This window comes from Carassius carassius, chromosome 31, assembly GCF_963082965.1.
Source record: "Carassius carassius chromosome 31, fCarCar2.1, whole genome shotgun sequence".
NCBI classification, from domain to species: Eukaryota; Metazoa; Chordata; class Actinopteri; order Cypriniformes; family Cyprinidae; genus Carassius; species Carassius carassius.
The window spans coordinates 6,516,246-6,533,189 of NC_081785.1; the positions used below are offsets into that span (position 1 = coordinate 6,516,246).

General features: G+C 34.9%; 1 protein-coding gene across 17 annotated transcripts in view; it reads right to left on the reverse strand.

Moving 5' to 3' along the window:
- Positions 1–16,944, reverse strand: part of nrxn3a (neurexin 3a) — a 300,820-nt gene that overhangs the window by 209,952 nt on the left and 73,924 nt on the right. For all 17 annotated transcript variants that reach the window (XR_009424802.1, XR_009424801.1, XR_009424800.1 and 14 more), the window contains 3 exons: positions 15,819–15,980; positions 6,676–7,114; positions 3,762–4,145 (listed from right to left, as the gene is read on the reverse strand). Coding sequence is in view for 14 of the 17 variants with exons in the window: in XM_059518721.1 (XP_059374704.1) it covers positions 3,762–4,145; positions 6,676–7,114; positions 15,819–15,980 (985 nt within the window). In the remaining 3 variants the exon portion in view is untranslated. The remainder of the gene's footprint in view (positions 1–3,761; positions 4,146–6,675; positions 7,115–15,818; positions 15,981–16,944) is intronic.

Genomic DNA, 16,944 nt, shown 5'->3' on the forward strand with positions numbered 1-16,944 from the left:
AAACAGTGTTTAGACATATATATTAATAACCCACATGGCAAACCATGCATATGAACAAAATATGTGAGCCAATTATCAACATATCAGCTCATCCCACAATCATCTAATCTCGTTATTTAATTTTACATTACTGAGGCATGACCTGTCGAGGTACTTTTGTAATGATCAGGGCCGTTGGCACGGAAATTAGGTTTTGCATTTATTAACCAAACAAACTCATTTTCTACATTAATGGCTGAAGGAATTAAAGTGCAAAACTAAATCTCAGCACTAAATTGGCAAGGCACATCAGACGATGCATTAAAATGAGTTCAATTACCGCATGAAAATAGGTTTTACCATTTTTACACAGTATTTACTTTATTCTACTGTAAGCTAAACAGTATTGCATCTTGTTGGGAAACTAAAGGAAAATGTTTTAAACCATCATTCAGATATAACAGATTTAAAAAATATATTAAAATCTCAATCTTAACACAAAACAGATTGTTATGTTACTGGCTTGGTATTATGCTTTCCTTCTGTGCAAAGATGGCACTCAGAATTAGTTTGTTTAATAAAATGTTGTCATTACATTTTTATTAAGTAAAAAAATAGACTATAAATAATAATTAGTAAATGGCACTGTGCTCTATATTGTGAATATACTGTAGTCAATGTTATAGTCAATTAATTACATACAGTAAATATAATATTGTAATATGTAAAACTGCCCAGAGTTCAATTTGAATTCTGGCTCTATAAAAAAATAAAGCACTCCTCAAAAGTGTTTTCTGAACTCATATGCAGTATATGCAATGGTGTTGTGTGTAATTTTAAGAAAAAGATATGAAATGACTTGAGAGATCCCAGCTGCATAATGGGTTTAATAACTATTAAAACTGTTATTTTAGACACTACAGCTTGCGCTTGTTTTATATTCCGGCAGGCTGTTCTGTGAGGGAAGTTTTCTTTGTGTAGAAGATAATTCATGCCAATCAAACTCACAAAAGTGAGAGAGGAAAAAAACGCATTCATGCACATTTTAATACATATATGTAGGCTTTTGTATAATATAAAATGATGTGATATAACATGGTTACATGTTTACTGTTAGATAGAATTTTATCACACTGATCAGCTTGTAGAAATGCGAAACATTTAATGAAGGGGTCATGTCATGAGAAATCATTTTAAATAAAAAAAAATATAGTCATTACATTTTTTTTTTAACTTTTAAACAGAACAGTAATTTAAAAGTATTTTAATATTAAAAATATATATGTAACTTCTTATTATATGACCTGTGTATTAAATGTTTTGAATTTCAGCAGCCAATGAACCAACGGTTGCTCTTCCGGGCCTAAAATTGCAATGCACACAGTCACAATTCCTCAATCTGGAAAGGTAAAATGAGGTGTTTGTCAGGGTCGAAATGCTGAGTGTGCATTAGAGAAAATCTGAAGTGTATGTGTACTGACAGGAGGACAGTGTGGTGTGTGACAGCAGCCAATTGTCTGGCCCGAGCAGCAGCTACAGGCTTCTGTGGAGCAGATAATAGATATGGACAAATATCAGGTAGTCGGGTGTGGACTCTTGAAAGAGTGTGGGTTTAGAATCATAACACAGACACACACACACACACACACACACACACACACACACACACACACACACACAAAGAACTTGACTGTGTAGATTAGCAGAACTATTGGACACCTGACTCTCATCATAAAATCTCAGCTGGTGTACCCAATGACACAAGGCCTGCGTGATGCATACTGTACACTAGAATGTCAAGAGTCAAGGTACACAGATTTTACTAGGAATTTCTTCTGTGTTTTCTAGCTAGGCAGCTTAGCAAGCATCACAACAAATTATAATGTGCTATTAAGTGAAAGGGTTGTCTAGTGTTTGGTTATTAGTTAAGACATGAGCCATGCAAATGTGAATGTCCAGGTGCACACAGATGTGCATGAGTACTGTATGTGGGTGACTAACATTTTGAAAGCTGAATATTTTGCCTTGTGGCATAAGTGCAGTCGAATGACAATGTTTAGACACATCTCTAGTCAGTATCAGAATGCTTCTCATACTCGCTCTTCTCACAAACTTACTATAACACGAGGTTACACTCAGTCTAATGGCCAGGCAGATGATGATGACTGACATTCACAGAAAATGAACGTGCAGAAGGTCAATCTACAATCTGTATCTCTGCCAATGGAGTGTTAAACAGCTGTATATGACTTTTACATTTGTCTAAAAACACTGCACAAGGACAGAAAACTATATCATGTTTCCATGATGTCGTCTGACAATACAAAAACACAACAATTCATGTCAATGTTTGCTACGTCTGACCCTTTGTATCCTCTTGAGACTCATTTTTGTTCTTCATAGGGAGGCTAAAGTCTAAAAGTTGTTTTATTTTATTATTATTGTTATTTTAATTGTAATTTCTAATCTATTTGCATTTAACTTTACATTTGTTTATCTGATATTTTTACCCCAAAGCCCCAAATGACAAAAATCACAAGCAGTTTATCATAAAGCTGCCAAAAATATTAGCTCTGTTATAGTAGAGAGTATACATAAGATGGTTTTTAAAAATAAATCAATAAATAAGAAGGGCTAAAGAAGCTACATTTGTAATATTGTCAAATTTTATTGGCGATTTGAGATATGTTAGTGAAACTTTATCCTGACAAACAGTTACTGTAAACAGCAGCCTACACTTTAAAAACTACAGGTTCTTTAATGCTATTGCTGGTTCCATGAAGAACCTTTAACACCCATGCAAACTTTCCATTGCACAAAAGGTTCTTTATAGTGGGAAAAGATTCTTCAGGTTAATAAAAAATTCTTCACACTAAGAAAAAATGGTTATTTAAATAAAAAGATATTCACAGAAAGGTTCTCAAAATAATTATTCTAAGGCACCACTGCAAAAATCCACTTTTGTATCTTATCTTAAAGGGACTTGGTTCAAAACATTTGAGAACTACTGTTCTACCTCATATTTACTTCATATCTACTTCTACTACAAATGTTATTATCTACATGTGTTATATAGACCAAGAGTCGAATAAAAAAAATACAACACATAACAATGGTTTCTTGTAATATTACACAAATAAATGAAGCCCAACAGAGTAACCAGTTCTCATGCCAACATGATGCTTTGCTCAGTGTTCACAGACAAGCTGGAAGTCCCTCTATTACCTGGTAACCTGGAACCCCTGTGTTCCGGCCCATATGGAGCCCTTCAACCATGCAGCCACAAGCAAAAGAACCACAACCACTCAAAAACACAGCCATCTCCTGTCATCTACCACTTCATTTTTCACACAATTTTTTCTCTTTTTTTTTGCCAATGATATCTGAAGATCTGTACTGTATTAGCAGCTGGACTTTTTCCAAGGTATGGCATCATCAGAGGTTTGACTCACGAAACACACCCCAAATCCCAGAAAACATCAGCTTCCATACAGCAACATGCTGAGATATTAATGAGCTTATAGTTTAACTGATTATGTGAGAGCTAATCCGCTGTTCACAAACAGCAGCAGATGGGATTTTACAGGTGAGAAGCTAAACAAACTGGCGTGACGGTTATTGTAAACAGTCCTTTTTTAATATTTAAATGTGGCAATTGAAATTATACCTGCCTCTTGGGTTTATTCTAAAACAAAGCAAAAAAAATAATTCTAGGAAACCAGGGCTGCTAGGTTTTTTATGAACTAATAAAGGAAAGGGAAATGTAAAGGCAGCTAACTCACCCCTCTCACACGTGCGGGACCAGTAACCAGTGCCTGTGCAGTCGCAGATAAAGCGATTCCATCCTTCTTTGCACAGGCCTTTGTTCTTGCACGGATAGCTGTCACACTGTTTGCCTGGCATCTTGTTGCAGGAAGGTTTGATGCCTGCACCGTTCTGGGCCTCAGCGATTTGCCTGATGTCCTTACTGCGACCGTCAATGAACAAGTCCCGAATGCATCCCACAAAGCCGTAGTTTAGCATAGCAGTCCATAATTCGGTGGGAAGGATAAGGCCGCCCCTGTTATCGGGGAGGCCGCCCAGGTACATGTCCCCCTCCAGGTCCAGGATCTCATTTTCGCCACTGGCGGTGAATGGAGTGCGACGGCTGTTAACAGATATGGTGCCTGAAAAAAAAAGAGAGACATAGATTATATGAGCCATAAAATACATAAAAAACATTAACAAAGTTATTGTTAGTTGTTCAGTAATATTACAGTTAGTTTTTTAGCAGTTTAGGTTTGTGCTTTTAACCCCTAAAAATGTCCCCAAAAGTCATTTTAATGACAAAGCTTAAAAACGTATTTGTTCACTGAAATAAAGCTGCAATAAAATAAATAAATAAATAAATAAATAAATAAACTAGCTTATTTAGCTGCTCTATTCTTTATTGCAATAAAGCTAATATTGTTGCCAAATGTATGATTTTTTTTTTTGGCTAAAAATGTCTGATAAAAAAAAAGTAAAAATGTAAATAAATCAGCAATTTGTTTTTAAATTAAAATTAAATTTAAAACTGGAAGTGTAAAACTAAAATAACAGTATATACATAATGCTAAAAACATGTTAAATAAATATATATATAAATGAATAAAACATATATATATATATATATATATATATATATATATATATATATATATATATATATATATATATATATATATATATATATATATATATATATATATATATATATATATATATATATATATATATATATATATATATATTTATATATATATATATAATTTATAACATGAATAATATGTTCTAATTATAATTATATAATTTTTTTAAGTGAAGGTGATGTTAAAATAAAACAATATATAAAAAAATAAATAAACCACAAAATAAAATTGAATTAAATGAATTAATGTTTAATGTGAAGAGACTATAAACTAAATTAGTGTAAATTAGTGCACTGCATGTTCAGTCTGTCACATGTCTATCCTGTCCACAAGAGAGAAAAATAGGGAAATTATTTTCTATTTATGACCTCATGGGGAGTGTGTGAATCTTGTACAGATGATGTAAACAAGGCATCCCATGTGAGGAACCAGGGATCAATGGGAATAATCTCTTCAGAACTGAAACTGTTCCAGTCACCCACATGGCTCTAAAACATCGCAATATCGATATCCTACAAGACCTCCCAAGGGCCCTGTGCTATGAAGCGATATGGAGCAGTCGTCGATCGATTCAGAAACAGAGTGCCAGCGAGTCAAGAGCAATGAAAGAAAGAAAGAGCTGAAGGAGGATACAGAGAAAGATAGAGGGGATAAAACCTAATAGAAAGTTATGTCATAGTAGATGTGAAATGAAATGGAAATGTCAGCCTGCTTTGGACATTATTGGTGACTAACCACTGTGCTTTTTGTTTAAAGCTGTTATCTTTGGGCTGCAGAGCTTAATGCCTATGGAAAACACAAGCAATTATAGTATCCAACCGATTTAATAATGCAATAAAGTTGAAGTTCTTTTTAAAAGGAGATACAATTTATGTGTAATGTCTTTATTTCTAAGAGCATATTTCCCACATGGGTATCCATTTTAAAGATATTTTAGTCATTTGTTAGTCATTTCTTTCACAGATTAGATTTACAAGGTCATTTTAGATGTACAAAGCCAGACCTAAAGGTCTTCTACCTTTAGGTCTACCTCGTCTTCTACCTTTCGGTCTATTTCATAAGGCGAATGAATCAATAGCACAACCACAACAGCGGGTTTGCTTTGTGTTTCTAAAAAAAAAATTTTCTACCACAAATACTATGGAGTTATTTTGGGTTACTAAATTTAATATTTCCTTTATTAACAGTCATATAATATTCAGCAATGTGCACAGAGCAAAAAATAAGCTCTGCATAAAAACACTCATTGTACCTATATTTCGCCTACACTATACAGTAATACTGTAACCTGTTAACATTAGTAACAAAAAAGCTTAATAAATAATGAATTACCATTACAAATAAATGAATAAATAAATATTGTAATAATCAAATCGATTAATTACATCGAAAATAAAAGTTTGTGTTTACATAATATATGTGTACTGTTTATTTATTTGTATAAATAAATACAAACATACATGTATATATTTAAGAAATATTTGTAATATTTATTTATATTTATGTATATATAGATTTTATATATTTTATTTTTCACATGCAAATATTTATTTTATACATGTATATGTATACATGTGTTTGTACACACACATATATTATATAAACACAAACTTTTATTTGTGATACAATTAACTGCGATTAATGTTATTAATGCGATTAGTGATTTGACAACACTAAAAAACAACAATAATAATAGTAATTATTATTATTATTATTATATTTCTAATTTCTGTATCTTTGGAAGATTAACTTCACATTTATACAAAGAAACAAATGAGAAAAATCAAAAGCTAGTAAATGTGCCAACAATAATAGCTTTACTGCAACAGAAATGCAAACGCTAGTTTAAAAAAATATTAATGAATTAATTTATGAAAATAAAGTACATATTATATACAATAAAGTGTCTACTGGATTTAAAAAAAATAAAGGCATTTATTAAATGTGTTCAGCATTAATAATAATAGGAATAAAGAATACACTTAAGTGTTTGTGAGCGTATTTGTCTGAGAATCCACACACTGACCTGATCTCCCATCTCGTTGGATGTCCACATGATACCAGGCCCCGTCGTTCACCTTGTTCTGTGTAGCTTTCACTTTGATAGTCCCAGAGCCCATGTCCAGCAGCAAATACAAGCTTCCATCCAGAAGCTCAACTGCAAAAAAGTCCACTTTTGTGTTCTTTTGGCTACGGGCATCCTTTCTTTCCTGCGGCTTCCCGTGGGTGAAGAGAATAAGGCCGTTTGGTTCTGTGGTACGGAAGTCGAAGGAGATGGAGCCCATGCGTTTGGTGTTCCACTTGGGTAGGCTGATGTAGGCCTCGGGCGTCTCGAATGAGATGGGGTCCAGGGTGGCCACATTCTCGCACTTGAACACCACATCTCCCTGGATCTTCATTTTGGGATCCACAATGCGGGCGAGCCGGGAGAGTTCCAGCCGGATGTCATTGTTTTTGTAAACAACCTGTGTGGATGTAAGCAAAGAATCACTGAATGATGATGATTTCTGTGATATCTTTATCTGGCTTTTGAAAATAATGAATAAGATTTTTTTTTTTTTTTTTAAAGCTGGTTGCTAAATAGAGAGTCCAGGAAAGGTGACTCTATTCAAATATGACCTGTGATAATACCAATAGGCCAGGCTACTGTCTCTCAGTGGTAATTGTCTCGGGCTGTGCTGGCACAAGCATGTGGGTCTGGTTTTCTTGATAACTATGGTAATAGGGTTACATAGCTGCAATGGCACTTTCTACCACAAAAGCTCTGAGGAAGCAAGTCCTGCCCCCTGCCTGCTTCCCAAATCTAACATTGTGCTCTGGGTCCTAGTGCCTGTCAGTTAAAGACAAGACACCTGGCCATGTGCTCTGAGCAATTGCTTAGTTTTATCAGAGCTTGACGCTTACTTTTTTCTCCCAAAGCACACATGCTCTTAGATTGAAATATTTAGAAGCACATTAAAAAAATTAGGGGCGCAATGAAAAATTTATACAAATAATGTGTTTTTTATTTATTTATTATTATTTTTTATTATTTTTTTTATTATTATTTTTACTATTTTTTTTATAATCAAGGGATACAAAGAGATACTTGAAAGCAAAATTATTTAAAGTTTTAGAATTAGTTTTAAAATATTTCTGCAGCAGGCTTTTAAAAAAAATGCCAATATGGACAGCTTTTCAAAAAGATGGGGAGATAAAATGGAGGATTCTGGGACTCTTACAACCATCTAAAGCAATACTGCAATAAGCAAAAAAAAAAAAATAATAATAATAAAAATTGCAATTTATTGGTATACTTTAAATGTGCAGTATTGTGAAATCGTGAACCTGTAGATCATGCACCAGCACCACAAATTTAATTTGAAATGAAATTATAGTCTTCTGAAGTAAAATAATTACACTAGGCTGTTTTATGATTCCTTTTTTTCCATCCTCAAATTATCCTCAAATAAGTTATACAGTTAAAGACATTTAAGCCTTTTTATGGATTTACATTTAATAAAACTCCACCGGCACTTTTTTTTTTTTTTTTTTTACACACGAGCTCCTAAATACATTTTACAGTTAGAACATCATGCTGTTTTGTGAGTGCAAGCAATCGACACAAACACTCCAGCCCTGATATTACAGTTAATCCTGGACATTGCGGGGTGTAAATCAAACATCCTCTCAGGTGCAGGAAGTGTAAAGGAAGGGCAAAGCGGAATGGAAAGATTGTGTTCTGTTTCTGCAGAAAAGCCACTGAGATAGGGTTTTTCTCCTCTGTTGTGTTTCTTATCTGATAGATCATAAATATCATTCTCCCTGAGGGGGATCCATTTCTCAGACAAAGCCATACGTTGGTTCCTCACATCTCATACAAACATCATTATTTTTCTCCACAAGACTAAAACTGCTAACTTCAGTCTTTTATTGTTCTTTCAAAAACAGTATTTCTTCTCTTTAAACCATCATGATGCTGTCAGACAGATTGACGTACACTGGCTCCTTTAAAACTCTAACATCATGAAGGAAAGATTACTTCAGCTGCAGAATCAGAGAAATTTAATGCACTTATTGCAGCTTTTGTCTAGAAACTTTCCATGTCTGAAATACTGGCATGATGGTAGAGCATGTATAGACTGTTTTCCTAATACAAGCTATATGTGACCCTGGACCACAAAACCAGTTTTAAGTCGCTGGGGTATATTTGTAGTAATAGCCAAAAAAACAAAACAAAACACATTGTATGGCTCAAAATTAATCATTAGGATATTAAGTAAAGCTCAAGTTCCATGAAGATATTTTGTAAATTTCCTACCATAAATATATAAAAACTTAATTTTTGATTAGTAATATGCATTGCTAAGAATTCATTTGGACAATTTTTTCTCAGTATTTAGATTTTTTTGCACCCTCAGATTCCAGATTTTCAAATAGTTGTATCTCAGCCAAATATTGTCAGATACTAATAAACCATACATTAATGGAAAGCTTGTTTATTCAGCTTTCAGATGACGTATGAATATGTAAATAACTAATGCACTACCATTCAAATGTCTGAGGAAAGTAAGATTATGCTAACCAAAGCTGCATTGATTTTACTAAGAATACAGTAAAAAATATTAATACTCAAAAATATTATAATTTAAAATAACAAATTTCTGTTTGAATATATTTCAAAATTTGTCATTTATTTCTATGTTGTTAAAGCTGAATTTTCAGCAGCCAAGTTGTTACATTATGCTGTACATCAAGTAGAATACATTGAAACATCAGTCACTACATCACTAGAGGATTCTGAGAATTTGTTTGTTGTTTAAGTTTATTGTCAGTGTACAAGAAGTGCAACAAAATTTCTGCTGTCCAGTACCTGAATACTTTCATACACACACCCATACTCATAAAAAAAATAATGAATGGAAAAAGAAAAAAGGGACAAAGAGATTATGCTACACACAGAATCCTCGCAAGCATCTCAAAGTCCCAAATATGACCTTGAGGACTTCAACATGACTGAAAACTGCCAGACATTGATTAGACGATGATTGCTGTTAGTTGTAACATTATCATTTCTATTTATCCTGTCTGGTGCATTTTTCATCACTTAAATCAAGTTTCATCTTGCAAATTGTCCACAACACCAGGGGCAGCCTTAGTGTCTGACACAAATTGATACTCTGCAATTTGGTCTGTTCTATGGCATTGTCATTTTGATGCTCTCAGACGGCCCATGAAATGTCAGCCGGTTAATTCAGCTGATGAGCCGCTCAGAGCTGTGAAATATCTGTAACCTTCCCCCAGTCTTGATTCTGAGCTTGCAAATCATATTTCAGTTGTCCAAACTGTTATATCTTGTTTCTGAAATATTCTTTAATTGCATTAATTGAATTTTGGAGCTTGGTGCAAGCCATAGCAGAAAAGCATCATATGTCATTCAAACAAAAGCATTTCAAGGGAGAACAAATATTAGTTTCCTTGGATGAAAAGAAGGTTTACTTGAATATTGTTCACCTAGAAATCTGACATTTGAATATAATGCCATGGCTTTATCTAACAAAACCTGGTATGTAGTTTGCAGTAAAGACCAGCAAGAGTAACGGAGACATAATCTATAGATAGACATGAGAAGACTCCAAGGATCTGTTTGTGTGGAGGTATCTCAGCTTTATGGATTCTACGTAAGGATTGACTGGTTCCAGACACAGAAAGAAATTTGTTTGAGAGTGTGGATGGACTAAAAATTTCATCAGGTTGTTATCTTGCCTTACAGATTCTGAAATAAACTGGAAAAAGAAACTTTCTTACGAAGTCTTTATTTTTCAGCTAGACAATTTACAACCAGAGAGGCCATATGTTCTTCCTAAAGCTTTTGTTAAAATAAAAAAATGAAATAAAAAAAACAACATGAAAAAAAGTTTTATAAAAACCCACGGCAAAGCATTGCACGCTAAGCCAATCCCAGAATGCACTGTATACATAAAATACACACAAACTAATAAGAAGATAGAGGTCAATTGATGTATCGTTTTGCTGATTAATCGGCTGCATTAGTGAAGAAAGAACAGCAGTATGTTTGCTAACGAGGCTGGGAGGATGCGAACATCAACAGCACCTCAAATAGTTAAACATTTTGACCGAAACACACACAAGTCTAACCCAAATCCTTAATGTCACAATTCTATTTGCATTAGTTTATATCCAGCTGTTCACATTAATGCATTTGTTAGCCAGCAAAGTTGCATATTTAAAGCAGTGACATAAGAAAGCATATAGATATGTTCATCAACTGAAAGAAATCCTGCTGTGCCACAGAGCGCCACTCACACAGTTTTCCATCAAATTACATTATATTTGTTCCAAATTGTTGTCAATGTACATGACTTCACCATAGGCTGTAAAATTGTATATTGTGCATTTTTAGTGTGTGAGATACTTGATACCTGCAAGTTGTCCACGTGGCACTGTGCTTTTAGCTAGGTGTGTGACTAACATATTTTGTTATTTAGATTAGATAACCATTGCATGTTTTAGAATAGTATAAATTAAAGTGTGAGAGTATATGATATCCATACTGTACATATGTAATTCCAAAGCTATAGGCTTTTTGTTGCTTCTGCTAACATTTTAAAATGAACTATGAACTAACTTTAATGATCAATATATAGGGTAATTAATATTTAATATTGCTATTTTTATTCATGTATAAAGTATGGTTTAGCACTGTTTTTATTTTTTTATATTAAAGCACTATTTTAGTTTTCGTTCAGTATCCATTGGCTGATTAACTGGTAACGTTCAGTGGTGGTGTTGGCGCAGTGGATAAGACGCATGCCTTTGGTGTGAGAGACCCGGGTTCAAATCCACTGTGTGACACCAATGTGTCCCTTAGCAAGACACTTAACCTCTAGTTGCTCCAGAGGTGTGCGACCTGTGACCTCTGACATATATAGCAATTGTAAGTTGCTCTGGATAAAAGCGTCAGCTAAATAAATAAATTCAAATAATTCAGTGTGGACCAACCAATCAGTATTTGTAAAATCCACTATTGGTTGACATCTAAAAAAAACGTGACAGATGATTATAAATATAGTTATATTTCATTCAGTAATGAAAAGTATTGATACAATTATTTTCATTTTATTTTACTTATTTGTTTTAATATTTTTTTTTTTCATTTTCTGCTTCTGCTGAAAAAAATGGCAGTTAAATTTTAATTCACAAGGATAAATTCAATGAAATGATTCTAATTAAAATTGAATATTTATTTGTATTATTTATGCTTATTTGAGAATGCCATTGTCAGATTGGCCATGCAAACTCAGTTAGAATCAACTGGAAGAGATATTGACCAATCCAAATCGGTCACTTGTGAAGTTAAGATGCTGACTAAGTAGACAATAGGCAGCAAGTCAGCTTTTTCATCTATTCTCACTGACTGCTATGAGCACGAGAAGGCATATTTTGCTTGAATTTGAAGCTAAGGTTCTGTTGTAGTGCCCATGCTGTTGATCTGAGAAATGGAAGAACGGCAATACACATTCTCAGGGTCCTCCCCATGCCCGCGGCCTCCACTCTGCCTGTGTTGGGCCTGTAGTGACACCCACATTCATCATCCACAGCTGTCTGCTTCTGCTATAAATCTTTGTCTACAGTGCCTACCCACCACTCTCAAGGAATTAATAGGCCCCAGGTCAAACTGGAGAAAACTTGGAAATCAGTATAGAAAATTCACTATTCGAGAATGCCAGGTGGCATTTGTGGATGTTTTGCATGGGAGCTCGGGGCAATGAGGTGCAGAAGGGTCTAGATGGCCTGGTTGGACATGGTATAACGAGTCAGGGCTTGCACAGACAAACGTTTGACTATCGGCATAATGGCATCTGGTCTGGTCTGCAACTTATTTAATTTATTCTGTCAGAGTTTGTTTTGTTTTGTTTTGTTCAAACCTCTGCTAGATCACAGCTCATTTGCATTCACTGTATTAAAATATAATTTTCCTCATATGCACAAAAGTCTTGAACCAAATGCTAATGCGCATGCTAACATGAGAAGCCTACCATCTTCACTAACAGCTTAGTGAAGACCTTGTCTCCTATACGGCCACCAGGACAAGACCACAGGAACCAGATGATTCTTCTGCAAAATCTGACTTTGCTGCAGAAGGTTTTTTCTCCATTCTGTCACTGATGGAGTTTTGGTTCCTTGCTGCTGTTGCCTCTGGATCTTAGTTGGGGACACTTCAATTCCAGAGATATCGTCAACTTGATTGCACAGATACTATTTAAACTGAACTGAGCTGAATGATGACATCACTGAATTCAATAATGAACTGCCATTTTGCATTACTGACACACTGTTTTCCTATTTAATGCCGTTCAGTTGCTTTGTCACAATCTGTATGGTTAAAAGCGCTATATAAATAAAAGTGATCTGACTTGACAGCTTAAAACAGACTAACTAAAAAAGTCGTCTTAAAGAGATGAAAACAAAGTTAAAATTCTGTCATAGTTTACATTCCAAACCTATAAAACCATCAAACAGGTTTAGTTACCATTGACCTCCATATAATTATTTATATTATTTATATGCTATTGTACAATTTATTCAAATTTTGAATTGGCTTTTATTTTTACATTAAGTTTCAGTTTTCAGTTAATTCACAACACCCCCCCCCCCCCAATTGACAATAACAACACAGCTCAAAATATTTATGTTCCACGGACAGGTTTTTAAATACATGAGGGTGAGTAAATGATGATAATTTCTGAATGATACGATGACTGTAACTGATGTTTTGTGTGAGAGAGAGAGCGAGTGTGAGAGGCTGGGTCAACCTATCTATCAGAACTCTCACATCCATAGAGCGGTGCTGGCTCTGGAGCATGTGTCCAGAGAGCAGGGACAGTTTCATCCAGCCGGCCCAGCAAAGTGACAAATGACAGTCACCATGCGCACATTCTGGAAACTGATCATGACAGCGGAGCACAAAAGCAAGGGAGCCAGAGTCCAGCCCAGTATCCTGTCATTAGTGCTGGCAGACCCCTGTGCAGCCACACGCCCCGCAATACCCTGATTACTGCCCTTCATGCTCAGTTTGAAAGACGGACACAAGACGGCTCTGAGAAAACCTGCGACCATCTATACAATACTCTGCTTCATTTAAAGAAAAATAAAGAAATTTGTTGTTATCTGTGCTATTGTGTTACTGTTTTTGATATTTGCACAAAAAAGGTCATCCATCATTTTATTTTGAAAAGCTGTGGTATTACATAAACTATTAATTCAGTGCAAAAAAAAAAAAAAAAGGATTTCTGGTGTTAAGACAATATTTTGCATCCTCTGTCCTACAGTATATACATGAAATAAGTAAAAGCAGTGTTAAATGTGTCTGTGCATTACCCTTTTTTACAACATGACTGCAGTAAGCATCTTGTGCCACTGGGTGGCTGCTACAACAGCACTGTCTACTACTGTTAATAGTTACTATCACATAAGTTTAACAGAACAAAAATACCCTAGAGCAGACAAAATGTGTACTGAATAAAAGTAAAACATAAGGAAACTATATAAAACAATACATATAAAATATTTTTTTTGCATGCTCTATGTATAACTAGGATTCTAATTAAAAGTAGAATATACAATACCGATATCAGAAAAAAAGACAACAGATGAATGCATTACACATTTTTTGTCATTTCAATTTTTACACAAAAAGTAAGAGCACAGCATTAGTAAGCTACTGTGAAAATAGTTAATTGCAAACACAACAAAGTCTGGACATTTTAGGTTGAACTGAACCCATCTAAAAATGCAATACGGTACTCTTGAGGTCACGTCACTGAGTAGCATATAAAATTACTCTTCATATTTGGGCTCACTATGAAAAAGAGTATGAGGAGGAGGTCTATCATTATGGCCACTCTTGGGTGGGTGAAGGATGTATAAGTTCTGCTATCTCATCTTGAGCAGCTCTTAGCATCCAGTTCACCTATCTAGCAGAGCAGTGTTATGTAAGCATTCACTATATCGCAGCACACATGAGCCTGATTACTGTAATCTTTGACATGCGAGGGAGTTTTTTTAAAACTCAGCACAGTGAAGAGGGAATGAAATGAGGTTTTTTATGCAAACGCCATTGTTGCAGGTTTTTAGCCCTGCGATAGGAGGGCCGCTCTGATATGGAAATGGCAGCGATAGCTTGATGGTGGGTCATTAAAAGATAGCAGGCTGTTGTAGCGCTCACTGCGAAAAAGGAGGATCTGTTGTCTGCTGTTTGTTCAGCATGAATTAATGGAGGATCTCGCCAGCAGCCCCAAAAAAAGAGTAATTGCCTATTTCCAGCTAAATTAAAGATCAGTCAATTTACTGATAATGTTATCCAAAGCTGAGGAATGTGGAAATGAACAGCTGATCGAAGAGAACAACATCTAACGTCTGCAAACAGTATGATGGCTATTAAAAGGTGAATTGAAAGCGAAAACAAAATCTGCCTGGATCATATTTCACCTCAAAAATCAAAGAAGAGAACATTTTACTTTTTAGGACTAAGATTGCTTGTAGTGTGACAAAATTTTCATGAAAAGGTTTTTCAAAATTATAACTGCATTTATATTACATTAACCACAGTCAATTTAACCATCCTTAAATTAGGTTTTCAGTTTATTATAACTAAATTACAAATTACAATAGATAAATAACAATAAAAACAAATAAAAAATAATTTCCTTATAAATTGGATTAATTTTCTTTACGCATAATATAACTTCTTCTTCTTTTTCTTTTTTGTTTTTGACATTTTCATTTCACATTTACAGATGTCTTCGTGTCCAGCTGTTCACCAGAATCTCTTTGGGATTCCCTTTTTGAGAATGATGCATATCATTATGCAAAGTCTCATCTCATCCAATCACACAAGCTTCTTCTCTGGCCTGTGGAACCTTAATCAAATGATTCTCCACAATTGAAAAGTCAAATTAAATAGGCCTGAAATGATTTTGCATCTGGGCAAAAACGTATAACTCCAGCGAATTTCATTAGAGAAACACACCACAGGTTATGATGTCTACTCTGAATCTATTATTTGGCTTGAACGGTCTATTCAGACTTGTTTCCTCTCAGTCCAGACAAGGACATGGTGATATGATGCGTGTTGTTGAAATAGCGAGGTTCGTCCAGACTACCTACCTCTTTCAGGCAACCCATGAAGTTGTTGCTAACAGGCGACCCAGGTAAGTCTGCTGTGCTTGGACTTCCTCCGACGTAGAAGAAATCATCTGATCCCAGCATTGTGTAATCCTCCTGCGTATAGCCTGTTGTGGTCAGGATGCCATCCACAGATATTGTCACCTGATTAAAAGGAATGACAGAAGGAGAGGGAAAATTTTATCCATTTATCAACATCATGGCTGTGATGGCTGTTGGACCAGGAATAGGTTAGCTTCAATCTTGCTGGTTTGCTGACGGTCTTTGATTGTGTACCAAAGACCTGCACTTCGAGACTTTTGGTAGGCCGTTCTTGTCTAGTATTCATAGACTTACAAAGGACAGGTAAAGAAAATATTTTCCGGCATATTTTCTTTATCTTTGTTGGTGTTAGAAATGGTTTTCTGGTTTTGGACATTAGTTTGAGGGGGTTAGTGTTATGTAACAAACTATAGACAAATCGCTTATTTTTAGTTCAAATTCTGTGCACACTGGTTTAGTTTACATACACATCCATGCATCCAAAATGAGCTAATACTACCACGAATGAGCATGCATGAGGTCAGATGGTCTAAAAAAAAGTTAATAGTGACATACAACGACTGGAAACATGGAATCATGCATCTTCTTCAAGCCAAGACATCATGCAAGAGGAAACAGCACATATGAGACCAAAGCAAAAGCTACAGTATGAAGGCTAATGGGGGAGGACACAGGAAGTCATGACCTACACCACAGTACAGACAGAACAGGATACTTAGCAGATGGTGGGTTGCTAAGACAAGAGTTATTGTGTTAGTAACATAAGGGCTGATCCAGCATTAATGGGTTGGCGTAGCATTCACAAACAAATGGAATCAACTGTCAGAGCTCCAGTGCTAAAGTCTTTTTTTATTTATTATTTCTCTTTTATTTTCATACTGTTGTTTTCATCACTTTTTGTTTTGGAAAGCTTCTGCCAGTTTTTGAGAGTATTTGATAAAAAAAAGGGGGGGGGGGGGGTTCTTAAACAGTTTTTTTCCTAAAACTAAAAAAGGGCCAAAAAGGAAGTTGAAAGAAAAAAAGGAAGAAAGAAAGAAAGAAAGAAAGAAAGAAAGAAAATGGCAGT